This window comes from Leuciscus leuciscus (genome assembly GCF_965113295.1).
Source record: "Leuciscus leuciscus genome assembly, chromosome: 8".
Lineage (NCBI taxonomy): Eukaryota > Metazoa > Chordata > Actinopteri > Cypriniformes > Leuciscidae > Leuciscus > Leuciscus leuciscus.
In genome coordinates, this window is record NC_138732.1 from 5,438,352 (window position 1) to 5,465,529 (window position 27,178).

The 27,178-nt window shown below is 38.1% G+C and overlaps 2 protein-coding genes across 19 annotated transcripts in view; both read right to left on the reverse strand.

Annotated features, from left to right (window-relative positions):
• Nucleotides 1-2,608: 2,608 nt before the first annotated feature.
• The window catches only part of LOC309503986 (protocadherin gamma-A11-like), a gene marked incomplete at its 5' end in the record, with an annotated part of 186,772 nt that continues 162,202 nt past the window's right edge, over nucleotides 2,609-27,178 (reverse strand). For 17 of the 18 annotated variants that reach the window (XM_082176896.1, XM_082176894.1, XM_082176893.1 and 14 more), the window contains 3 exons: nucleotides 2,609-4,692; nucleotides 6,491-6,588; nucleotides 13,081-13,139. In XM_082176896.1, the coding sequence (XP_082033022.1) occupies nucleotides 4,427-4,692; nucleotides 6,491-6,588; nucleotides 13,081-13,139 (423 nt within the window). In that variant the 3' untranslated portion in view covers nucleotides 2,609-4,426. Of the gene's footprint in view, nucleotides 4,693-6,490; nucleotides 6,589-13,080; nucleotides 13,140-19,364; nucleotides 22,177-27,178 lie in introns of those variants that run through there. The other variant, XM_082176901.1, reaches the window with a different exon arrangement.
• Nucleotides 26,520-27,178, reverse strand: part of LOC309504009 (protocadherin beta-16-like) — a 38,292-nt gene continuing 37,633 nt past the window's right edge. The window contains exon 2 of the mRNA XM_082176962.1: nucleotides 26,520-26,901. Coding sequence (XP_082033088.1) covers nucleotides 26,842-26,901 — 60 coding nt within the window. The 3' untranslated portion in view covers nucleotides 26,520-26,841. The remainder of the gene's footprint in view (nucleotides 26,902-27,178) is intronic.

Consider the following 27,178-nt stretch of genomic DNA (forward strand, 5'->3'; position numbering starts at 1 on the left):
GTCAATAGACATAGTATAACATTCACAATGCAAAACCATTTATTGAAATTAAATACAACACTTTAAAAAAGTGCAATAACACTTTAATGTCAGTTGAAGAGTAATATTTTCACATCAAATATGTATTTATAAAATATAAACATTAAAGTAATATGTTCCTTTCTTTATTTTTATACAAACAATTCATATAAGGGCCTCATTCGCAATTCATCTTTTAGAAATACAGTAAACAGCTGAAGTGTTTTTGTGAGATTAAAGCACTTGTAATTGTTGTGTTTGTGACTGAGCATGACCATACACTGCAGGGATGATGTTTTTATTTAATTTATTTTTTTATATTATTAATATTAAGTTTAATAAATGGTAAACATAAGTTGTTGATACTTGGACGTTTTCTTCTACAACATATTAATGTTGTAGACACACACTCATATCAAAAACGCTAATTTTAAAGCTGTAATGTTTATTTCTGAAAAAGTATGTTTCTAATAAGTATCTAGATGAGAATGTTTAGGGTGTGAGTGTGTGCAGTTTACGTTTTAGAGCAAAACGTTCAAATATCATCAAATTATGTTTACCACAGACATTATTTTACTCACAATAAAAAAAATTAAAAAAATTTAAATAGGAACATCTGCATAACAAAACCAGCCCAATTGCTAATCAAAACTAGCCCAATCATGGCCAAAAACTAACAAACAAGGCAACAGTGTAAAAATCATGAGTGGGGTAATGATAGATTTTATGTTGTAGAACAAATCATTACAGTGTCTTGAGCTTGTGTTCACCACAGACACAATGCTAAATCTATTCCGGGTTTTTTCCTGGAGAAATGCGTCACACCCGCACCAAACCTTTGGAGAAACTGATATCCACTTGCATTGTACAATCCACTCGTACAATCCACTCATACAATCCCCTGCACTTGAATCATTTTACTTTGTGTGTTGTGTGTGTGGTCAAAGTGGAATTATGAGGATGTGTACATCATTTTGTATTTAATATTAATAGATGTTTTAGATCTGTTTTGTTTTATGAGCAATGTTTTCTTTTTGACTTTTTGTAACTTTTTCCAGTTTTAGTAAATGTACCTATCAATGATAGCTTATACTTGCACTCGATCATGTTTAACAAGTGTATTTTAATACATGTGGACTTTAGAGTAACAAAACCAGGCTGTTTAATTTGAAGGCTCATAAGAGGCCGTCATGCCAGTTAAACACATTTGAACTGAATTGAAAAGTAATAAAGTGTAGATTATAGCCTCTTTTGTTCATCAAAACTGTTAAAAGAGGATTTTCTCTGATTTGCATTTCCAATAACCCCTCAGAAGAAGCTTCAAGTGTCCTTTTTTCCTGATCCGTGTATGTTCCAGTCCTTCCTCCACATCTTCCCTGTTCCACGTGTCTGTTTGTGTTTTGTTCGTCTGTCCCCCGTTTTGGATTCTAATCACTCCTTCCATTCGAGACTCTTGGAAAAGGAAAGCGTTTCCATGGTAACGCCAGCTGAAGTGGAAAAGACTTATTTTGTAAGAGTGTGTGTGTGTGTTGGGCGAACAGATGGGCTTCCTTGTGTTTTGTTTTTGTGGTCATCAACAGTGTGATTTTTCATGACGGAGGAAGAGAAAATGAAACACTTTTCTTTTGGTCTCTGCTGGATTTTTATTGCCGTCTGTTAATTGTCTCAGGCTGAAATCTCATCATGACCCTAATCAGGCCGACTCTCGTGAAACGCCTTTGACCTCTGACCCCTACCACTGTCTACCTCTCCCTCATCAGCTCTGGTCACCTGTTTGAAACCTGGTCAAATCACACAGCTGTTAAAACACTGATGCATTTTTGGCAAAGGAAGCAGAGAAAAAGAAAACCCGCAGAAAGTCTCGGTGATCCTGAAAGAGAAGATTGTTTCATCTAACTTCGTTTGACTGAAAATAGAGCTGAGAATGCAGAGCCAAATCACCTTTTATGATTAGTTAACTGGACAGGTGTTTGCTGTGTGGAAAATACACCTCATTGAAGACTGGACAGTGAAACAGAACTGGAGTTGTACATTGAAGTAATGTTCAGAGGTTCTTTAAGGGCAAATCAAACCCTCAGGAGGCTGTTGCTCCATTTTTCATACTTTTTTTTTAATGCTTTGGCAAGATAGTTTGCATAATATTCTGTGAACATCAGAAACTATTTCATTTGCAAAGGTGGTGAGAAAACTCATGTTGATGAACATACATTCATGCACGCATACCATATATACATATATGTGTACGTATATATCTGTGTCTGTGTGTGTATATATGCATGTATGTGCATATAAACAAACTTGTATGTATATGTTGGTATGTACTGTAGGCTATATATGTGTGTACAGTACATAGGTACAATAGCTGTAGGTATGTAAACATGTATATATGAATGCATGTATTTTTGAGTGTACAGTATATTTGTGTATGATGAATGTATGCATATGTTTATATGAATGTATGCATACATACATTCACACTGCTTGACTCTCAATGCATTTAAAAACAATGTAAGAAAATACATATAAAATATGATTTTTGTGGATCCACACTTAAAGCTGTGATATTGTAAAAACAAAACAATGAAACAAATAATTTGAGAACCTTTTATTTGAAATGTCAGTGTTCAGGAAAAGAAGAAAAAAATCAAAATAAAACAGCAATATAAATATTAGCATATAAAATGCAAGTAGCACACAGGAGGCGGGAATAAAGCGTCTTATCAGCGATATTACAGCAGGATTACAGCATCAGCAGACACACACGCACACACAGATAATAGATCTATTCAGATTCTTCATATAGACATTAAGAAGCATTCTCACATGTAAGCACAACAGAGATCACCAAATTAATAAACAGAGGCGTTTAGGTCTATTCGTCCTCCATTTTGTGTCTTTTCATGGAAAAGTGTGACAGGAAAAGAGAGAAAAATTAACACAAAAATATATGCAGAACATCACAACTTCTAGACTAAGAGTGTGTCACTATTTATTTTCATAAGTAAAAGTTAAACTCTTTATTTACAGGTGCGTTAGTTGGCTTTCATAGTACTAAAGAACTACATCGGTAACAGAGTGACGTTTTTTTGTTTGTTTTTTTTTACTCCATTTTTAAATTTTTGATTTTTTTTTTCTAAAAAATAAAATGACATTCCAGTAGTAAGTCATTCATCTTGAGCTGATTATCTGAAATAATAATATTGTGTGTGTGTTTAAGGGCTGATTTCTATTTACAAAGGAAAGTCATGCCAATGGGATTGTGAACCGGAATCAGCATTTGGACGGAATATTTGTATCATAAGTGTTTTCTAGAACACCAGCTTTCCAAACAGACTCTTTACTGGAGTTAACATGTGCCGCTTGTACATTCAGTGAGCACAAGTTGCCTTCTGAAACAGCATCTTGACGAGAATTGAATTGAAATCCATTCAGATTGAAATCAATTGTTCACTGAGCTTGTTGCAAATAAACAAAAAGAAAAATGCATCAGGGAAATGCTGTCATGTGTCACAATATGAGGAGGTTTCTTCACCATCAAAACAGCAGAAACTCATAGTGAGTCTCATTACTAACCAGCACTGATAAACAGCTTCAACACTTCAGGATAACCTGGAAATACTGAATACTAAGGACAATATGCCACTGCGTGTGTTCATGGACTTACAGGTCACTGGTTTCACAACGCTCCCATTACGGCTCGGAAAACATTCAGTTAAAACTCTGGCTCAGTGATACACAGGGGAATCCGTTCTTCGATTATATGAAAATACAACAAAAGCGGACGGTGTAACTGCTCGCCGCCTCCGTGAGAAGGTTGTGGACGAGTGTGTGTAGACGTCAGGTGACGTGGAGATTATCTATGGCGCAAAAAACCCAGCATGCAGCTATAGTCACCTGACTTGATCTACATGAACACGGCGAAAATTATCAATAAAAAAAAATAAGTCCATAGTGGTATTTTAGTAAACAATAACAAAAGTAATAAAAATCATGATGCAGTTTACAAGCACGGCATCATCCTACTGGGCACGTCATGAAATGCGGCAATGGACACCGTGTTTGATTGTTATAATAATACATTTCCTCTTTCTGTCCAGACAGTTTAACATGATCACGGTAAAGTATTACTGTGGTAAATACATTATTGGCTAGATATACGCAGGAATATAGTGTCGCTTAAAGGTTGCATAAACTTGGCAAACGTGAGCATGAAAAAATGAAAAACGAAGGGATCAGAATTATACGCAAATGATGTTACAGTACTTGAGCAGGAAAATAATGCATGTGTGAAATCTGAGAAGTGGGTTTTTTACATTGACAATGTTTTTTTTTTAACCTAAATAGTTAGAGATTTCCAGCACAGGATGGTGTCGTCCAGCTAAACTTGTGTCTACCGTGCATCAGCCCTCTACTTCTTCTCCTTCTTGGTGGACTTCTTCTTGCTGGCGGGCGTCTGGGCGGCCTTGGGCGGCTCTGGTTGTGGGACGGGGACCTGTGCTGGAGGCAGGGCCTGCTGCTGGACTTGCTGTTGGTTGGAGGTCAGGGTGGCAGTGCTGCCGGGGATGTAGACGTTCTGCCTGTAATCGGGCACGTGCTGCAGGGTGAACTGAGGGCTGTAGCGGGTGGTCAGACCCATGGTGCCCGGGGCCAGAGTGTTGGTCGCCTCGCTCACCTCTGCGGACCAAAGACAAGTTTCTGTTAGGTCATTTTCAGAGGATTTCTGTATTACAATACTGGTTCAATGACAGTGTCAATGCTGCAAAGTTCATTCGTTATGAAGAAAACTTTAAAGCAGCTCTACAGAAGATAATAGAGTCAAGTCAGTTCAGTGTTGACACAATTCAGTTCAGTAACGGTGTTGATGTTGCAGAGAAATGAATTCTGTAGAGCTGCTTTATAGCTGAATCAGATATCATCATTCAGTTCAAGTTTGGTTCATCCAGTAGTGTCAGTGCATTAAAATGCAAAGTGCATTAAAAAACAAATTAGAAGGCCAGAGAGTGAAATGAAACAGAAACCCTTTTTAAACTCAACAAAGCTTATTCTAAAGACTTTAACCTAGAAAACAATAACAAATGCAAAGTTGCAAACTGAGTGTTGATGGAAATCTGCTGAATGCCTCTGATCTACATCAGCAACATTAACTGAAGAGAAATCACAATCGAATCATTAAAAAAAAAAACTTTTATAAAACGTTGCATAGAAACAGTCCTACATCTGATCTTATGATCATTTCTCCAATGTGTGTTCAGATAATCACACTATCTCACGGTCTGTATGGACATTATACAAATAAGTTTGAATTACAAGCAAGCATCTTCAGCACAAAGAGAGGATAAGATGCTTTATAGCTGAATCGACAGTTCAAGTTTAGTTCTCATCCAGTAGTGTCAGTGCATTCACTTTGCATTAAAAACATGAGGAAACACCAGAAACTGAAATTAAACAGAAACCCTTTTTAAATCCAACAAAGCTTATTCTACAAGACTTTAACCTAGAAAACGAACAATGACAAAAGCAAACACACTGAGTGTTAATGGAAACCTGCCGATCGGCTGATCACAGAACAGAACAACACTGGACAGAACAGTGGAAACATTGACACACTGTCTGACGGGAAACGAATAACTCGATAATGTCTTTCTCTGAGTCTTTGCAGGACAAATATACAATGATTCCACTCGCATCTCATGTGTCCGTGTGAATGTCTTTAGAATCTGGACTGAACGATAATGTGTTCTAATGTGCTTTACTTATGTATTCTCATTAACTGATGAGTTCAAAGGTTTAAAAATCAGTACGTTTTTTAATTAATACTTTTATTCAGCAAGGACTCATTAAATTGATCAAAAGCAACATTACATTTTTTTAAATGTTTATAATTTCATTTATCATAAATCATTTATCTTATGCAGGAAATCATCATATTAGAATGAGTTCTGAAGGGTCATGTGACACTGAAGACTATACTAAGAAGGAATAAATATATTCACATAGAAAACATCTATTTTAACTTGTTTTATTTTAACACAATGTTACAAATTTTACTGTATTTTTTTATCAAATAAACGCAGCCTTGGTGAGCATTAGAGTCTGTAGAGTTATTAATTATCTTTATGTAACAGCAGCTGTCATCTAAATGATGTGGAAATACCACAGCAACTAAGTAAATGTGTGATGAGTCACTCTCCATGTATTCCCATTCAGTCCCAGCAGCAGTGAAAGAAAGGGAAAGATGAGAGGATGACGTCGTGCTGCTGTGATGTGGTTTATATAGATACGGCCCGCTGAATTGACTCAGTGCGAGTTCGTTCAACATGATTACCCATCAGACACAAACTTGATCTGATTATAATGTAAATGACCACCAGCAATGAAGTCAACACTCTCAGAATGCATGTTTCTCAACATTACAAATGCACAGTCCAACACACAGGGATGCTCGCAAATATATAGATATAGATATTCTCACCATTAGCCGCGGCCATCAGCGCCTGGAGCTGCTCGGCCTCAGTGGGGGGGTTGGGCCAGGGTCCTGTTCCCATGGCAACCTCAGGAGTGGCAGCAGCCCTGCAGAGAGGAAGAGGAAGAGGAAGAAGAGTCAGCAAAACAGAGGCCGTTCTGTAGTGCTGCTATCAGCAACAGCTGCAGCGTGTGTGTGTGTGTGGGTGTGTGTGAGGCGCTTTGTGCCCTCATTTTAACACACACGCTCAATCCTCCATGTTACTTTTAACTACACTATGTTGGAACTCTAGTGGAAAACGAAAACGACCGGCTACAGCACACGTACGTACACACACACACACACACACACACACACACACACACAACCACTGAACATTTCCATGTGTGGCGACTTTGTCTTCAAAGGCTTGTTCAGTTTGCATCCACGGTGAACAAAAGCCCTGATCGCACTGAAATCACCTCATTACACACACAAACCTTCTTTACTGTCGGTAACTTTCAATTTATCGCCTTTAATTATCCTCTAACGCAAGTTTTATTTTGAAGAGTAAAGCTCCGCAAACAATACATTATGTGTTAATTAAACATTAAAATGAAGACTTTCAAATACTTTCCTTAATTAGTAACGACTACATGAACAAAGGATAAATGGCTGTTCCTCATAAAACAGTCCGGATGTTCTCTTTTCTCTGCGTGTGAGAGGAATAATGGAGATTCCTCATCCTGTTCCCAAACATCAGGAAACACACGACCGTTTAAAAGTGCGGAGTCAGGATTTTTCATGTTTGTGAAAGAAGTCTTTTATGTTCACCAATGCTGCATTTATTTGATTTAAAATACAATTTGATTGAAATATTATTACAATTTAAAATAGCTGTTTTCTATGTGAATATATAGTAAAATGTAATTTATTCCTGCTGAATTTTCAGCATCATTACTCCAGTCTTCAGTGTCACATGATCCTTCAGAAATCATTCTAATATGATGATTTGCTGCTCAATAAACATTTCTGATTATTACCAAAGTTGAAAACTGTTCTGCTGCTTAATATTTTTTGTGCAAACTAATTAATTTATTTTTCAGGATTCTTTGATAAATAGAAAGTTCAAAAGAACAGATTTTTTTTTTTTTTTTTATCTTTTTCAACATTATAAATGTCTTTACTGTCACTTTTGATCAATTTAATGCATCCTTGCTGAATAAAAGTATTAATTTCTTTCCAAAAGAAAAAAAAATTCTTACTGACTCCAAACTTTTGAATAATAATGTATCAAAAAATCAAGAAGCTTCATGTGTGGGTAGAGCGAGGAATTATACATCAGCAACATTAACTGATGAGAAATCACAATTGAATAATTTTATAATGGCAGCTCACCTTGGAGAATTACCATAACGCTTTTTATAAAATTATGAAAAATGTGCAAACAATAAAAAACACAACTAATATACGTATGTACCGTTTACTGTTCTCAGGCCTCATTTATAAAATGATGCATAGAATTTGATCAAATGATCATTTGTCCAATGTGCGTTCAGATAATCACACTATCTCACGGTCTGTATGGACATGCTACAAATAAGTTTGAATAACTAACAAGCATCTTCAGCACAAAGAGAAGATGCATATGAAGCATATGAAGGAAAAAGTGACAGAAGGAATGGGTGAAAGAATGAATAAGATGCTAATGCTAAAGGCCATCTGTCTCTGAAAGGGTTTAAAAGGAAGTCGGGGTCTCTCTTCCTGTCTCACATGAGGCCAGCAGCTGTAAAACAGTCTAACAGCACACACACACACACACACACCAGACAACTAACCACAACGCCATCACAACATCTGCACACAAGACACGAGCGGCCACACGACGCGACGAAAACAGACCCGAAGAAGAGAGAGAGAAAGACACACAGAAAGAAAGAAAAAAAAGAAAGAAAGAAAGAAAGAAAGAAAGAAAGAAAGAAAGAAAGACAGAAAGAAAGAAAGAAAGAAAGAAAGAAAGAAAGAAAGAAAGAAAGAAAGAAAGAAAGAAAGAAAGAAAGAAAGAAAGAAAATAAATCTAAACCATTCAAGAACAAAAAAAAATGGAATTTAAGCATATGAAGGAAAAAGTGACAGAAGGAATGGGTGAAAGAATGAAAAGCTGAAAGAGACTTGAGAAGGGAAAGACTTTTTTTGCTTGTTTTTGCCAAGCATTTCAAAAGGGATAAACTCACAGTGCCAAGAAGAGGGGGAAAACAGGGTGATGTTGTTTTAGACTGAACAACCCTAATGAGAACCAGAGCTGATCTGAATTCATTTCATAAGAAGCACCAGAACTGAGAGTTTGAGGGTCACAGTCTGAGATCAAACCTGTGACCTTTAGGACACCAGCTCAGATCTTTAACCATCGCTGCTTACAGACTCGCATATAACTCACAGATCCTGCCACAACACTTCAGATCGACACACAGCTATTCCTGTTCACCAGCGTGAAGATAAGATGCCTCATTTCTCCCAAATCAGCGTCTCATCACACTTGCAGGAAATCACACTTCCTGTGGTCAGCATTATCACATCCTGTGGTTGGATAATCACTTCCTGTTGACCAGATTGTCAAAAAGATGGTCTAAGATGTCATTGTCTACAACTATTCATTCATAAAACCCCTTTGTAAAACATAAAACAAAGGATGTTACGTATGTTCTGTGACAGCTCACAGCTCCAAAACCATGGGATGCCGATGCACTGCAACAAAGCTAATCACACACTAATGCACAAGGCACAACTCTACACACTGCATGCTATTCTATGAGCAGAACGGCCCCTGAGGGCCCCAGCGTCACTACTGGACACTAACACAGCACCGAGAGACTCAGATGATCCAGGGAGAAACCTACAGGAGCGAGCAGGGAAACTAGCTACACTTCAATACCTCAGCCTGCTCGACGGCGTCCATCTTACATGTGTGGACTGGGGCTTGAAGGAACTGGAAAAAAACATCCAAATTAACTATGAGGTTTTGGTGGGAAATGAGGTGTAGGACAACCAAACTGAAATGAATTGTTCACCCAAAAATGAAAATTATCCCATTATTTACTCCCCCTTAAGTCATCCTAGATGCATATGACTTTCCTCTGTCAGTCAAACACAATCTGAGTTCTATTAAATAATCAATCTTATCCCAGTTTTTAATTGTGAGTGAATAGTGCCAGAGTTTTTGAAGCTTCATTAGGCGCATCCATCAATCATAAGAGTAATCCATACGTCTCCAAAGGCACTTCTGAAGTGAAGCAATGGGTTTTTGTAAGAAAACTATATTTTAAAACTTTATAAGCTATCAGAGGCACGCAAAGATGTTTTATGTATACCACATTTAGAAACAACCCAGACACCAACATAGTGTCGCCGCTGTGTCGGCCCAGATGTGGAATCCATGTGTACCAGATGTGGGCCGGATCTGGGCCGACACTATATTGCTGTCTGGGAATAGAGTCTATAAAACACGTCAAAACTCCGAAAAGCACAGCAAGCGTATCGATGAGAACACTCGTTTACACAGCATACACACCGGGACATCTGACTGCACATCACAATTTTGACATTATTATTAGACATTATTGATACTGCGTGCAATCGTAATGCACAGACTTAACAACTATACGAAATCAATGCAAATTCTGAAACTGCCCTATAAGCCTACACCGTGTCCTAACCAAACGCAACACGCGAGGAAATTTATCTTTTCCATGTTTTTTTTTTGTAGCCTATACGGCAATTCGCGTTGATTCTATTTTACAAAGTTTCTATTCTGAGGCATTAATTACGGATTAAACATACAAAGTATTACAATGATAATCTCAGATGCAGATTAAGTGCTTTATATAATGTAAAAATAATTTAATGTGAGTTTGAATATCATTTTACATTTACATTTAATCATTTAGCAGATGCTTTTATCCAAAGCGACTTACAAATAAAGAGAGCAATAGAAGCAGTCAAATCAACAATAGGGCAACAATATGCAAATGCCATGACCAGTCTCAGCCAGACCAGCGCAGCACACGTAGCAAGGAATTTTTTATATAATAGATATAGAATAGTAAGTGTTAGTATTGTTTAGTCAGTTTTGTTTTTCGTGACATTTATAGACATACAATGGATAGGCTAATTCATCTCAGATCTTGAAAATGAATTAAAGGAAACAACAGTGTTCAAACTGTCAACTCATGTACACAACAAATGTATTCTGTGATAAAAAAAAAAGATTGTTTCAGTCACTCAGTATGTATATTTAATCATGTTAAAATAGTGTTTAGGTATTGTATTTTATCCATTTCGTTGCGAATGCAAGCTTACAGAGAGAGCCCGCCCACACGCTCTTCTGATTGGCTGTGATTTTTGATTGATTTTGTCGCGTCTCGCTCGAGTCTCGTATAGACAGACAAATGTCCCGCTGCTGGAATTCTTATCATATGACGTCTGGTTAGGACATGGTGTTAGGCTGTTTAAGTTTGTGCCAAATTGCCAAATCAAGCAAGAGAACTAACAGCATCATCATGAGCTGTTTATTTCCCGTTTTGTCTGAATGCCAGGGTATGACAACTGCCTCCCTCTGAAAGCTAAAAATGAACAAATGTGAATGCACAAACATTTGTGTTGCATTTACAATCCTGTGAAAACACTTCCCGCACACATGTAAACTCTAATCACTGGCTTCCAGCAAAAACCCTTCGCTTCGCTTCAGAAGGCCTTTATTAACCCACTGGAGTCGTATGGATTACTTTTATTATTTATGGATGTGCTTTTTGGAGCTTCAAAAACTCTGGCACTATTTAATGCCATTACAAAGCTGGGAAGAGCCAGAATATTATTTAATATAACTCTGATTGTGTTCGGCTGAAAGAAGAAAGTCATATACACCTAGGATGGCTTGAGGATGAGTAAATTATGGGATCATTTTAATTTTTGGGTGAACAAAGTTCAAGTTTTATTCATTTTGTGTTTTTGTCATTTTTAGTAGTTTTTTTATTTATTTAAATGTGCCCATATAGTTTTTTTAATTTATAAATTTTTATTCCAGTGTTATTTTTAGTTATTTGAATACATCAGGTTAAACTAAATAAAAATGAGAAGTGTTGCTTTGGCAACTACAGTGTAAAAATGTGTTTATTTTTTAAGTATGTTTTACTGGAAAATACTATTCCAGTCTTAAAATGTCAAATCCATGTGTTACTTTCCATTTGACTATTTGTAACTATTTGTGAAATTAGCAATTTCTGAGTGAAAATTGTTTCCTAGCTTTTTCAAGTAAATCCTACAACAAATGTGTCTCAGTGTAAGTGACAAAGTTTTTTTAATGGTTTTAGGTTTAGTTAACTATAATAACCCTGCTAACAACGCACATATCTTTGGGTCCGCTGCTATATATGTAGCACTGCCAATTTAAACTAAACAAAAAGATTTAATTTCTTCCAAATGGCTTCTTTCAAACTGGGTCCTGTCAGGATGGAATGTGTTGTGTAACATCTGTTATGGAAACCGATGAGTTGTGAAAACTGGCACACGAGAGAATCAGGACCTTATTGGCTGCCTGTGACCGGCCCCTCCCCCTAAAGAGCACCTGATTGGATGAGTCGCTGTCAATCCCACTGATATAGTCAAAGCATCAAAGCCCTTTGGCATCTTAATGGTTCCAATCAGTTTCAGCACAATGCATTGACTATAACAGGCATTAGCATGGCAATAAACCTCACTGTCCCCCTCTTTTACTCTTTCTGGCCCCTCTCTCTCTCTCTCTGTCTCTTGGCAGATTGAGGCATTGGGGGTGGAGGGGTAAGTGCCAGAATAACAGCAGCCATTTTGTTAAGAAGAGAAGAACATTAAGATTCAGACCACAGCTAGTCTCTTTTTGTTTCTCTCTTTCTCTTTGGAGTAGGGTAAGGGTTACTAAAGTGTCTTATTTAAACAATATGCAGTATGTACACTGTGCACAGTACGTGCATGCAAAAATTGTGCCCAGCCTATTGTGTCTTTCAAGGAGAATATCGTGATTACGAATACATGAATATACGAGTGGGAAACTCTGAATTCTAGATGATACACGAGTTACGACGTTGGAAGGGCCGTGTTGGTTTGAAACGGTGCAAACACTGATCTATAATACAGATTTATATAATCTATTGAGATCAGTGGGAAAGGCTGTAGCAAAAGGTGTTAATCATTCAATTTTCATGATTTGCTTCACATTTCCCACATAAAAAAAAAAAAAGTGATAGAAATTAATATTTTTATAATTTTGAATTCAGGTGTAGTTCGTGTTTATTGTTCACAACAAAGGCTCTTTCTTTTGTTCGTACTACTTCCATGTTATGTTTCTGAATTGTACCTCAGGTTGTTATCACGACATTGGAGTTTCCCAGGTGCACATGAAGGCAGCATATGTCTCATATATGCAAATCTACTTCTGTATGTCATCTCTTGCTCTATATACTCATATAAATGCACCTCAATGTGTGCTGACCATTTATTCAACGCAAATGTTTTTGAATAGAGGTGACTTTGTGCATTTACATAATGCAAATCTTAGTGAACGTGTGTGTGTGTGTGCGTGTGTTACTCACCCGCTGGGCCCGGGCCTCTGGTTCTGGGTGAAACGCCAGTCAGCGGTGGGTGGTTTTTGCTGTAAGCAGACAAAAGGAAAAACATGAGTAATGACATAAAAAGAAAAGTTAAGACATTTGTGAGTGTATTTGTGTGACCTCGCTGTTGCCATGGCGACAGAGGAACGATGTAAGTGTGTATCCTGTATGTGGTGAATGCCGGTGTGTGTGACCTTGAGGACACAGCATGTGACCAAACCATGAGAGCGAGAGACCTTTTCACTTCATCGTGCTCATGTTTCCTTTGGCACTATGTAATAAAATCTAAATGAATGTCAGAAGCAACTTTGACAAACGACTTATAGAGGTTTCATTTGAAATCGATGGGTGTTAAATAAGTTGTGGTTATACACGCACACACACATGCACACACACTCACACTCACACACACTCACACACACACACACACACACACACACACACACACACACACACACACACACACACACACACACACACACACACACACACACACACACACACACACACACACACACACACACACAGTCAAGGATTGTTCCAGTGACTGAGAAACAAGCTCTGTGACTAATTGGGTCAAAGACAGAAAGGCCATTGTGATTCCATCCTCAGGACAGCAAACACTCACACTGCGCATTATCTCTATAAAATTTCACAAACCCCCAAATAAAAATGCTTATATATAACACTTCAAAAACACAATGATAAAAGCCTCTCCACTTTTTCTCTCCACATTTTTTTTTCTTTTTTCCATCTGCGTTCTCTTATTGGACAGTGAAATGAAAACTGCCAAATTGATCAAAACCAAATTAATAAATAGACAGAAAGAGAAGAGAGGAGACAGAGAGGATCACAGCTAAACAAAGAGAGACACTAAAGTCAAATGATGGCCAAAACATACAATGGCATTTACAGCCCATTTAGTTCAATGATGCCACGTATTTCAACAAGAAAAAACAAAACAAAGGGCAATCCCTTTTTTCAACCATATATCAGAAACACAAACAATGCACAGAATCACAGGACACATTTGCATCAAAAGCAACAACCACAAACGCCAGATGAAATAAGAAAACACCACAGAGAATACACACATGCTTACTGAACTATATAAACGAGGACTGGGTGTTGGCTTACATTGGTTTTTTTTTTATGCACAGCTAATTATAATAACTATATTAAACTAAACAAAACTGTATAAGAAAACTCAGTTTTCAAAATGAGTTTTTTTGTCCGATTTTAACAACTTTGAGACAATTTTGTTTGGGAAGTATAGCCAAAACACACAATTGTAAACCTAATAACTATACTAGCATAAACCTGACCTGAATCATTAGCATTTAGGGGGGGAAAAGCATTTAATTTAATTTGTACAATTGTAAACTGAGTGTTGGCGAGGACTGAGTGTTGGCTTACATTGTTTTTTTATACACAGCGAATTATAATAATTATATTAAACTAAACAAAACTGTATTAGAAAACTCAGTTTTCAAAATGAGTTTTTTTGTCCGATTTGAACAACTTTTGGAGACAATTTTGTTTGGGAAGTATAGCCAAAACACACAATTGTAAACCTAATAACTATACTAGCATAAACCTGACCTGAATCAAATATGCATTTAGCATATTTAGAAAAAAAAAATCATTTAATTTAATTTGTACATTTGTAAACGTCCCCAAAATGATAGTTTTGTTCGGTTTAGAGCATTTCTGTGAACAGTTTTGTTTGCGGAGTATAGCCAATCACACCCATAAACACACAATCCTAAACCTCTCAAACAAAACCCCATGACTCGCCTCGCTCTGTACACATATGAACCCGAGCACATCAGATTAATCAGAACAATGATTATTCATATTCAGGGTCAGAGCCTTTCAGACAGTAATGACTCCTGCATATCCTCATGTGTACAAAACGCTCTTTCAGCGAGGGCAGAACGAGTGTGGAGCGAGCGAGCGTGAAGGTTACATCCGCCTGCAGGAATGTCAGACGAATCTTCCGTAATGAGGCGCCTGTCTTTCTCATCATGAGTATACTGTACATCAGTGAAACAGTATCGACAATAAACATCAAACAGTAGTGTTACATTGTTGCCATCTGACCTCACCGTATTCCATTTTGAATTGAAGATACAGTGTTTATAATTGCGACGAGAAGACTCAAAGTCAAAGTTGAAGGTTGGTATAGTGTCCTCTCAAATAATGGTATTTACATACTGAATATTTATACAAATAACACACAATAGATGTCATGGTCCCAACACACACACACACACACACACACACACACACACACACACACACACACACACACACACACACACACACACACACACACACACACACATACACCAAATACGCCTAAAGGACTGTGTGACATTTGTAAACAAACTAATGCTCTGCTCACATGGTAAAGCAGGATGAAACACACCTATGTACAAACATACACACACTCAAACAACACTACAGACACTATTGCAAAATGTGTGTATCAAATCAGTCATGCTATATTAGCCTATTAGCGTGAAAAACAAACCAAAAAACATTAAAATAATTAAATTCTGACTGAGCCAAAGACATTGGACTGTATGCACACGTTCAACTTATAGATACTGAACTATTTTAGCCCACCTAGAAAAATTGCTTATTCTTATTATAAATATAATTCACAAATATCTGGCCATAATCTGTAGCTTTACATCTGGTGCACACACACACACACACACACACACACACACACACGAACCACATCTGGATCAGTATATCAAACCTGAAAGATCCTGTGAATGAACAACCTAGATTTATCCAAGACATCCTTCCTCATAGACCACATGGAAAACATCTATGTGACATTCATCCTGACCACACAATAGAGAAGCGTCCCCCACCGTATTTTAAACACTGAACAGGAAGGTACCTGATTCCGTAAAGATCTAGTTTTCTTTGTATATCTTATAAACACTCAGCAGGAGAAACATGCCACTCTCTGTATAAACTGTACACACATTATCACTCAAAACAGAAGGGCAGATGCATATGACTAAACCTTGACAATAGTTAATTATTGACTCTTCTGACTGGGAAAGCGACTACCTAGCAACCACCTAGCAACCACCCAGCATCGCGGTTGAGAGATTAGCACAGATGACTTCAGTTTGATTGAAACACTGTCTGATTATACCGATCAGGATGATCAAAGCTAAAAAAGAATAAAAGTAGGACACTACAAGTGCTTTAGAGAAAAGCAATGGCAACACGATCAGAGAGGTCAGTGAAAAGGGTTAATCTGAAAACATGGACAAATCTGACAGAAAGTCATGAAATATGTTTTCCTGTCATAACATGAGTGCAGAAACTAACAAATCTCCAGACCGCATGAAGTATGTTGGTCAGAGGTAGAATGATGCCTCATAAACCTGCCACGCATTTATTAAACTGGTGTTTTTACAGAAATATTAGCGTTCAAACAGATGAAGTGTAATTTTAGGAACATCTGAGTTCATTTTCACAGTTAAGCACATTTCCTCAAAAGTTTTCTTTATTGTAAATAAAGAAACTCCTTTTGAGTTTAATGAATATTTTGGTTTGCTTTACAGTAATGAGAATGTTGAGTAAACTGCTTATTTGTCATGAAAATGCAAGAAATTTGATCACGAAACATTTTTAAAGCACAATATGATCAAGATGGAGGAAGATGAGAAAAGGAAAATGAAAGTCAAAAAGGTTTTATTGATGGGGTGAAATAGAAAAGGTGTGAAACAAGAAGAATAGTAATAAACAGGACCACACACACAGACACACACACACACACACACACACACACACACACACACACACACACACACACACACACACACACACACACACACACACACACACACACACACACACACACACACACACACACACAGGTCCATTAGGGATTCTTCCATTTCTATTGAAACTCACATGCCCACCTCTCCCTCTCTCTCTATCTCTCTCTCTCTCTCTCACACACACACACACACACACACACACACACACACACAGCACGTGTCATGATAGCGGAGCCAGATGGCAGCCCAGCGACCCGAGAGACAGAACGACTCTCAAGAGACTTAGAGATGGGACATTATGTCCAGAATGGGAGAAAGAAAAAGAGGAAAATCTCCATTTCTCAGGCTCATCCCTCAATAGACATAAACACAGGAGATTATAGAGGAACTCAGCAAACTCATATCACACTTGCCCAAATCTCTACAAATAACTACTTCACGTGCCTTAGACACAAGGAGAAACTGTTAGATATAAACTGACAATTCCTACTCAAGAGTTCATGGAAATGAGAATTGTAAATCACAGTTGCCTATGGGATAACCCAGATGTGACACGCTCACACACACACACACACACACACACACACACACACACACACACACACACACACACACACACACACACACACACACACACACACACAGTAGGTCACATGACTCAGACGTATGGAATCAATAAAATGAGTTCAGCACAACAGGAAGTCAGGGGTCAATGAATGGCCTCTGGAATCCTGTTATTCCTCCACCTCTTTCTTCCAGAACCTACTTCCTCTTTCTCTCTCTTCATTCACCATATTCCCGCCTTTTCCTTCCCCCATCCAAACGCTCACTTCTATCTGTCGGTCTGTTCCTCTTCCTGTCCATCTGTCTCTTTCAACCTCGCTGTAGAGTTTCTGTTCTGTATATTCTTGATGTCTGCTCTATATCTGTTTGCTTCATGTCTTCCACCTCAACCAGTGGTTCTCAGATGATTGCTCACGGACAGCAGGGAAAAATACAACGTCATAAAATGCAACTAATCTCATATAACCATGTATAGTTTGGTTATACGAGATGAGCTTCATTTATTACTTGCATTTAGCATGGATTTTCCCTGCTGTCCCTGACACATCAGTTGGGAACCAGAAGACATTTTTGTTCACTTTTGTACGATAAACAGTTTTGGTACACACTTGATGTCCAATGTAAATGTCTAGTTCTCAAATGTTTTTGCCTCAGGACTCAGATTTTACATTGGATTTTATCACTAATCTAAATCTGTTTTTTTTTTTTTTTTTTGACAACCATGTTTCCAACTCTAAAATCCCAAAGTTCATGTTATTCCAATACTCTCTAAGCCTCTTTCCTTACTGTGTCTTAATTTTCTCCTCCCTTCTTGTCTGACACCATCCAGACTTTTGCTAAAGGCTTTTCTTTTTGTTCTAATTTATCCACACTCTTTTCCCTTGTGTTCCCACTTGTCATCTTTTCTCTGTTCTTCCTCCCTCTTCCTGTTGAGTCACAGGACTCACACCCTGCCAGTCTATTGCAGTTTTTGGAAGCCAGTTGCCAAGACATAAAAACTGCACTATGACGTACACTTGAAGCATATTTAACACATTACCCAGCTGCATCATATGCTCCTAACACATTGAGAAACTAGAGAAAACACAAAAGAGGCTTCAACGTGAGTAATAATCAGCCCTGAGGTTGAAACATTACCCCAAATTCTTTCCCACACTACCTGTCAAAAGCTGGAATCATTATGATAAAAAAAAATAAAAAATAAAAATAAATTGAAATAAGTCTCTTCTGCGAACCAAGGCTGCATTTATTTGCAAAAAAATGCAGTAAAAATAGTAATATTGTGACATATTTTTACAGTTTAAAAGAAAAGTTTTCTATGTGAATATATTGTCAAATGTAATTTATTCCTGTGATCAAAGCTGAATTTTCAGCATCATTACTCCAGTCTTCAGTGTCACATGATCCTTCAGAAATCATTCTAATATGATGATTTGATGCTCAAGAAACATGTTTGATTTCTATAAAATAAATGCTTTTCTTTTTGAATGTTCTATTTACCAAATAATTGAGGGGAAAAAATAATCTATAACCATTTCCGCAAAAATATGAAGCAACACAACTGCTTTCAACACTGATTAAGATCAGAAATGTTTCTTGAGCATCAAATCATATTAGAATGATTTCTGAAGGATCATGTGACACTGAAGACTGGAGTAATGATGCTGAAAATTCAGGAATAAATGACATTTTAAAACATTCAAATAAAAAACAGTGATTATAAATTGTAATATTTCACAATGAAAAATATTTCTCTTTTTTTCTTTTTTTTTTTTTTTTTAAATCAAATACAGCCTTGGTGAGCAGAAGAGACGCAATAAAGAGAAAATTCATTAGTCACACAACAGTGAAGAATTTGATTGGCTGTGGGGATGAGTATGCCCTCACCTCATTGGCTGAGTTCATTAAGTGCTTCCTAGTCAAAGTCATGTTTAGTGTGTTGTTATGACTCAACATGGGAGTCTTGACAAACACAAAGTCGCTCCTGCTGGAGAGCGTTGAGTAGCAGGGCCTGTAGGTCCGTGTGTGAGGATCTTGAGGCCCTCCCACCACCTCCATATATCTAATGGGTCCATCAGTGTTAAGCTGGAGGTGGAGGTCCTTATGGGCTCTCTGCTGGTAAGTGTGCCGAGAACGTAAACCCGTCCTGGAATAGCAGCATGTCGAACCGTCCTTGTGCCTGATGCACCGTACCAAGAGCACCGCCATAGTCAACAGCGACACCAAAGTCACACAACCCAGGGAGATTATGAGGTACAACGTGGCGTCCGTCATTCCAGTCCCCTTGTGTTGGATGATTCGGAAGTCTGTAGATTTGTCTGCGCTTTTCTCCTCTATGGTAACCGTGACCGAAACGCTAGTGGACAGAGCTGGCTCTCCGTTGTCTCGCACAACCACCACGAAGCTGTAAGATGGGTGAGTTTTACCCCCCTGTTCATCGTCCATGAGTTTCTGTGTAGTGCGCAGTTCTCCCGTGTGCGGTTCGATGTGAAACAGTGAGGAATCGTCCCCGGGAGCGATGCTGTAGAAGAGCCATGCGTTGTGACCGCTGTCGGGGTCGACGGCCACGATTTTGTTCACGCGGTGTCCGACGGGGGCGGCGTGCGGGACGGTCAGCTGGAGCCCGTCTTCTTCAGAGTGGATGGGATAAAGGACGACGGGAGGGTTGTCGTTCTGGTCGACCACGAAAACGTGCACGGTTACGTTAGATGCTTGCGGAGGGGATCCGGCATCACGCACCTGAACCTCGATCTTAAACGCGTTCATCTGCTCGTAGTCCAGAGAGCGCATGGTGAAGATGTTCCCATTCTCTGGGTTTATGTAGACGTATGAAGAGACGGGGCCGCCGTGGATGCTGGTCGGTAGGATGGAGTAAGACAGTCGGGCGTTGTCGCCCACATCTGGATCTGAAGCCGAAACGCTTACTATCGGAGTGACAGGAGCGTTATTTTCAGCTACATCCACTGAGTAGGAGTTCTGCGAGAACACTGGAGCATTATCATTCACATCTGAAAGACGGACCGCAAACATCTTCTGGGAGGATAGAGGAGGCGAGCCGGAGTCGGTCGCCGTGACAACAACAGTGTACTCATCAATGGCCTCTCTGTCTAGACGTCCGTCGGTCACAAGCGTGTAGTGTTCACCAAAAGCTGACTTTAATTTAAACGGAAGTCCATGAGATACTCTAAGTGTCACTTTCCCGTTGTCCCCAGAATCTAAGTCTTTTGCACTGATCAAGGCAATGACAGTGCCGGTTTCTGCATCCTCCCGGATGGGGCTGGTCAGGGAGGTCAGTGTCACCTCCGGAGTGTTATCATTCACATCGATTATTTCCACTTTGATGTTGCATGATCCCTCCATGGCGGGAGAGCCTCCGTCCCGGGCTTGAACCGTGATGTCATACACATTTGCTTCCTCATAATCCACATCCCCCACAACACGGATTTCCCCTGATGTAGAATCAACGCTGAACATTTTAAGGATTCTCTCTGGTGTGTATTTACTGAATAAGTAGGAAATTTTCCCATTTATCCCAGAGTCTACATCAGTGGCATTCAGTTTTGTCACAAGTGTACCTGGAAGAGAGTTCTCCAAGAGACTAACCCTTTTCACCGGCTCGTCAAACACGGGCGCGTTGTCATTGACGTCCAGCACCCTAATAAGCAGGAGTGTGGTTCCGGATTTCTCCGGTTGTCCTCCGTCCACGGCCGTGAGCGAGAGGCGAAACGCGGCCTGTGTCTCACGATCCAAAGTCTTTTCCAGGACGAGCTCTGGAATTTTAGTGCCGTCGCTTTTAGTCTCCACGTTTAAAACAAAATAGTCGCTCGAAGAGAGGCTGTACGTGCGCAGGGAGTTGATGCCCACATCGGGATCGCGTGCGCTTTCCAAACGGAATCGCGTTCCCGGAGCGGTCGCCTCAGAAATCTCGAGTGATGAATTCACGTTTGGAAACTGCGGCGCGTTGTCGTTTACATCGTCAATCTGAACAAGAACTCTGTGGATTTCTATAGGGTTCTGAAGAATTATTTGAAGGTGCAAAGAGCAAGTCGAACTTAACGCGCACATGCGCTCCCTATCTATCGTCTCTCTAATAACTAAGACACCGTTAGGATTTACCTCGAAAAATTGCGCGTTAGATTCCGACATGACCTGTAGGTTTCTTTCAGTAATCCTCGTGGTGCTGAGACCCAAATCTCTCGCTATATTCCCAACCACAGACCCCGGCTTCTGTTCCTCCGGTACCGAATAACGGAGCTCACCAGACGCGATTGAGAGGTGCATGAGGGAGAGCGCGAGGCAGAGCGCGGGCCACGAGCGTCTCCGCTCCATTATGAGCGATCCGTGGAAGGGAAAAGTTTCAACTTTTTCGTCTTATAGAATCCATATTCCAGTTAAAGCGGCGCTACGGTGTCGTGCGTAACGCAATCCAAATCGCGCGGAGTGAATAAAGAAGTTTAACATTCTTCATGATGGCTGTAAACCTTTCGGTAAATAACACGAGAGGAAAAAACAGTCCTCCATCCAGCTCTTCTCCCAAACTCCCTGAATTAGCTGCGCCTCCGCTGTGCAACAGGGCGGAGACTGAGTCACAAAGAGGCCCGTCCTATCTCACACACACACACACACACACACATAGAGAGAGTGAGACCCACGCACTTCCCCTAGAGCGAGGAGAAGCTTTCACAGCTCAGGTCGACCTGTTTCCAGCACACAAGCCTGTGATCCCATGGCATGTGGTTTCAAATATTTACGAGCCCAGATAAACAGCATTAAATACTGAAAGCAATGCGGCCAGTTTGTGAACACGGCCACAGACCACACAACCACTGAACACATATACTGACAACACAGGCAGTGTTGCGTTTCACAGTAATAAATACGCAATTATATGTTTTATAATGATAAGTCAGTGACGAGAAATTATATCAGGGCGATTTAATATATAGAATAAAAACCAAACTCTACAACACTCTTCACGTCGACAACTTACTACAACGACAGGCCACTAGACGGCGCAGTTTCAACAAGAGTGATTTTCTTTTCCTCTCTTTATCCCGTAACATTTGATTAACAAAAACTTAAGTGTTTCGTTGTAAGACATATCTTCTGTTTATTTTTAATCTTAAAACTAATATCTATCTATCTATCTATCTATCTATCTATCTATCTATCTATCTATCTATCTATCTATCTATCTATCTATCTATCTATCTATCTATCTATATACATATGTGTGTGTGTGTGTGTGTGTGTATATATATATATATATATATATATATATATATATATATATGTGTGTGTGTGTGTGTGTGTATATATATGTGTGTGTGTGTGTGTGTGTGTGTGTGTGTGTGTATATATATATATGTGTGTGTGTGTGTGTATATATATATATATGTGTGTGTGTGTGTGTGTGTGTGTGTGTGTGTGTGTGTGTGTGTGTGTGTGTGTGTGTGTGTATATATATATATATATATATATATATATATATATATATATATATATGCTAATAAAGTTTTTGAACTACTATAATTAATAGTATATAGGCTTAAATAAATGTTCTCAGGCTTAAAGTCACTATATATGGATGAATGTCACATCAATGCTCGTTAAGTCCATGCTCTCTGCTCCATGTGAAATGGTTCGGTAAGGAGTGGTTGGATGAACGTCTTGGTCAGTGCAGTTCTGCTATTTAATAATAATAATAATAATAACCTACAAAAAAATATATTAAAATTATTGTATAACAACATACAGTAGCTATTGCATAACTATACATACATTCATACATATACATATACATATATACATATACATATATATATACTTCTACAGCATAATTACTTTGTTAATGTTAATTTCAACATTTACTAATACTCTATTAAAATCAAAAGTTGTATCTGTTAACATTAATTAATGCACTGTGAAGTAACATGAACAATGCTGATTCTGAACAGATTTTTATAAACTAATGTTAGCAAATATGAACAACAACAATAACAAATGTACTGCACATGGTTAGTTCATAGTTAATACATTAACTAATGTTGACAAATGAACCTAATTGTAAAGTGTTAATATTATAATTATATAAATCAAATGTATATAAATATATAATTATTCTGCTATAATTATCTATATATTTATAGAATATTCTTACATATCCATGTTAAACCTTATCCAACATTATTAAACTATGTCGATATTCATATTAAACATTATTTGGTAACACTTAACAATAAGGATCAACTAATGTTAACTACATTAGTTAGCATGAACTAATAATGAACTGCACTTACACATCATTTATTAATCTTAGTTAATGTTAATTTCAACATTTACCAATACTTTTTAAAAATCTTGTTAACATTAGTTAATGCACTGTGAATTAACATGAACAAATAATAAACAGCTGGATTTACAGAAGATTAACAAATACAGTAACAAATGTATTGCTCATGGTTAGTTCATTTTAGTAAATACATTAACTAATGAACCTTATTGTAAAGTTTTACCCATTATTTGTATTATTATTTGGTTGCTATTCATTGCTTTCTTTAAATATTAATAATTAGTGTAAAACTAATACCATATGATGCTAATAAATCTTTAATTGAGTACAGATTATAGATTTGTAGACCTCTTAAAGCTTGTATGTTAAATTATAACCATGTGACTGACAGCTGCACGTGTGTGTCGGTGTGTTATCTTGACCGCCGCCCTGTGGTGAGTTCATGAACTGCAGCTCTGCGCGTTTGTGTTCAGTAGCAGGAGGGGAGGGGCGAGCGGAAAACACAGTCCATTACATGCGCACATACATGTTTATGCATAAAGGACACGAAAACTGTCCAAACAATTTATAAAAAAATAAATAAATTAAAACGATTAATGATAAATACAAAACTTAAAGCTATATAAAAAGCGAGTGCGAGGTGTGTGAGAGAGTGGATCTCAAAAGTTGTTATTAGAGATAGAGAGGAGAAGGAAAAGGATGCAAGAGCCCGTTTCAGCACCACAGTGGCGGACAGCGCCGCTCAGCTAAACGCCTGCTTACACACAGCCAACCGAGCCATCTGCTACTCTCACACACACACACGCACACACACACAAACACACACACACGCACACACACACACACACACACACACACACACACACACACACACACACACACACACACACACACACACACACACACACACACACACACACACACACACACACACACACACACACACACACACACACACACACACACACACACACACACACGTAATCAAATCAGCTCTCAGTAAACAAGTCAGCCACCTCTTTATACAAAGAAATCAACCTCGATCCAAACAACAAAGCAGTCTTTTAGTACCACACAGACTAACTACACACATACCCAGACAGCTGCATTATACAACAGTCCCAGTTAAATTGCACAGATGCTGAAAATCTTAAAGTTTACCACATTTTCTAAAGTATAAACTATTTCAGCTATAGGTTGCTCCTTTTTAAATATTCCACAGAACACTATTAAAAAAACACCAGAAAAGCAGAAACAATGTGGAAATTACACCTTTCACGGGTGAATATCATGAGAAAATGTGAAAAACTTGACAATATAAGACAGGGCCGGACTGGGACACAATTTCAGGCCGGGAAATCCCACACCCATCCAGGCCATCCCATGGACCCAAATAAAATTTAGAAACACGGACAACCCTATTGTCTAAATCCTTAGGCTGGGGCCGTGTAAAATAATTAAAGGCTTTCTCTTGAACAGTATCCTCACTTCCCTTTTCCTTCTCTTCATTTACCCTAATATCTCTATGTCTCTCACTTCCACCAGTATCATCAGCCTCATACACTAATTAAAGTGGAGTACTAGTGTTATATATACAGTATATGTGTGTATGTATGCATGCATGTATAAAGTGTGCGTATTTTTCTTGTACCTGTCTCTTCTTCACCTGTCACTTGTTCTGGCCTCATGTTACAAACAGAACTGTCCTCCACAGTAAAACAACCACCTTATTGTAATTTGTTTGCCCAGAATCTACATTTATGTTAGTAAAAAATCAAAGTATTATATTTATGACAAAATGTTGTTGTTTTCATCTTAAAATTACTTAAATATCCAACATTTATCAACACTAGGCTATATTTCATACAATATGTAAAACATTTTTTTTTTTTTTTTTAAATCTTATTTTGCTTCTACATGTCATCTCACTCCCTGGCTGAATGTGTGATCATTGCACCACAGCTAGTGCTAGATTGACTGTCTCCACCTTCATTTGATAAAAAAAAAAAAAAAAACGGAAAAAAGTTTTAAACCTCACAAATGGCCAGACATAATTTTCTAAATTGTCTAATAAAATGTTATTGCATTATTTTTTGTTGATGTCTGCACTATCACTCCTGTGTCCCTGCTCCCAGTACCACATAAATGTTAATATTTGTCTGCTAAATTACTAATGTAACTTTACACTAAATAATATTAATCTCCTTTAGCTTACAGTATTTCGAGAGACAATAGTAATAGGGGCGCTACCGCTAACATTTGCTAGCATTTCAATACTAAGTTAACGAAGAAAAAAAGTACAGTATTTACAGATGAAACTGACCTGCACTTGAAGCCCTGAACAGGTCATTCATTTTGCAACATTTTGCTGCTTGTTCTCTGAGTGTTTTTTTTTTTTCGTTGTCCTTTCCCTCTCTGCTCCACCTGGCCGTTTTCTCTCCATCATCGGGTGATGCTCGCATTTTCTGTTTAACCGTTTGGCTGATGCTTAAAGTGGAATCGTAGCCTTGCCAGTCAAGACTAACAGATTCATGATTTTATTTTATAATAATAATTTTATTGAATGACGAATTCGAAAATGATCACTGGACACTGGTAAAGGTAGTAGTACAAACATATTATAATAGATTTTAAAAATTCTCCCGGTGCTCCCGATGGCCAGTCCGGGCCAGATTTCTAGAGTTTAAAAGTGCAGAGAAAAGTTTGGACACACCAATTTATTTCTTATTATTTTCTACAGTTAGAATATACATTTCCTTAAGCATCCGCTCATCAATTTAAAATAATAAATAAAAAAATTAAAATTATTATTTTTTTTTTAATTGTAAAGACAATCAGAGACAAATAAATGTATCTACAAAACTCTACAAAACAAGCATTTAAGTGGAAGCCTTTAGATTAATTACAATTATTTTAAGATAATGAGAAACAAATGAATGTGTGTCCAAACTGTTGACTAGTAGCGTACATTATACAATGCAAAATATCCGAGTAGCTGTAGAAAACAAATCTATGCTTAGATCTATCTTTAGAGGTGGTATAATAAAATGTGGGGTATGAGGAGAATGCATTTTATAAAAGAACGACACACAATTGGGTGATACATGTGTGTGTCTTCAATGTAACTCTTACCTTTATTTGCAGACACAGGTGTGGATCAGACACATGAGCAGGAGGAGAAGATATCACAGCATCAGCAGCAACATGGACGTGGAAAAGAAGAAGAAATACAGATTTGATTAGAGTGATGTAACAGCAGACGTGTGCAGGACCCTCATACTTACCAAACCATCAGCAGATCGAGACACTTCAGCAAGAGCACAAATACATGAACATTTATTTACGTGAGTCAGACAGAAAGCTTTATGAAAAGAGAAAGGAGAAAAGAGAGAATGTTGAGAGAAATCAA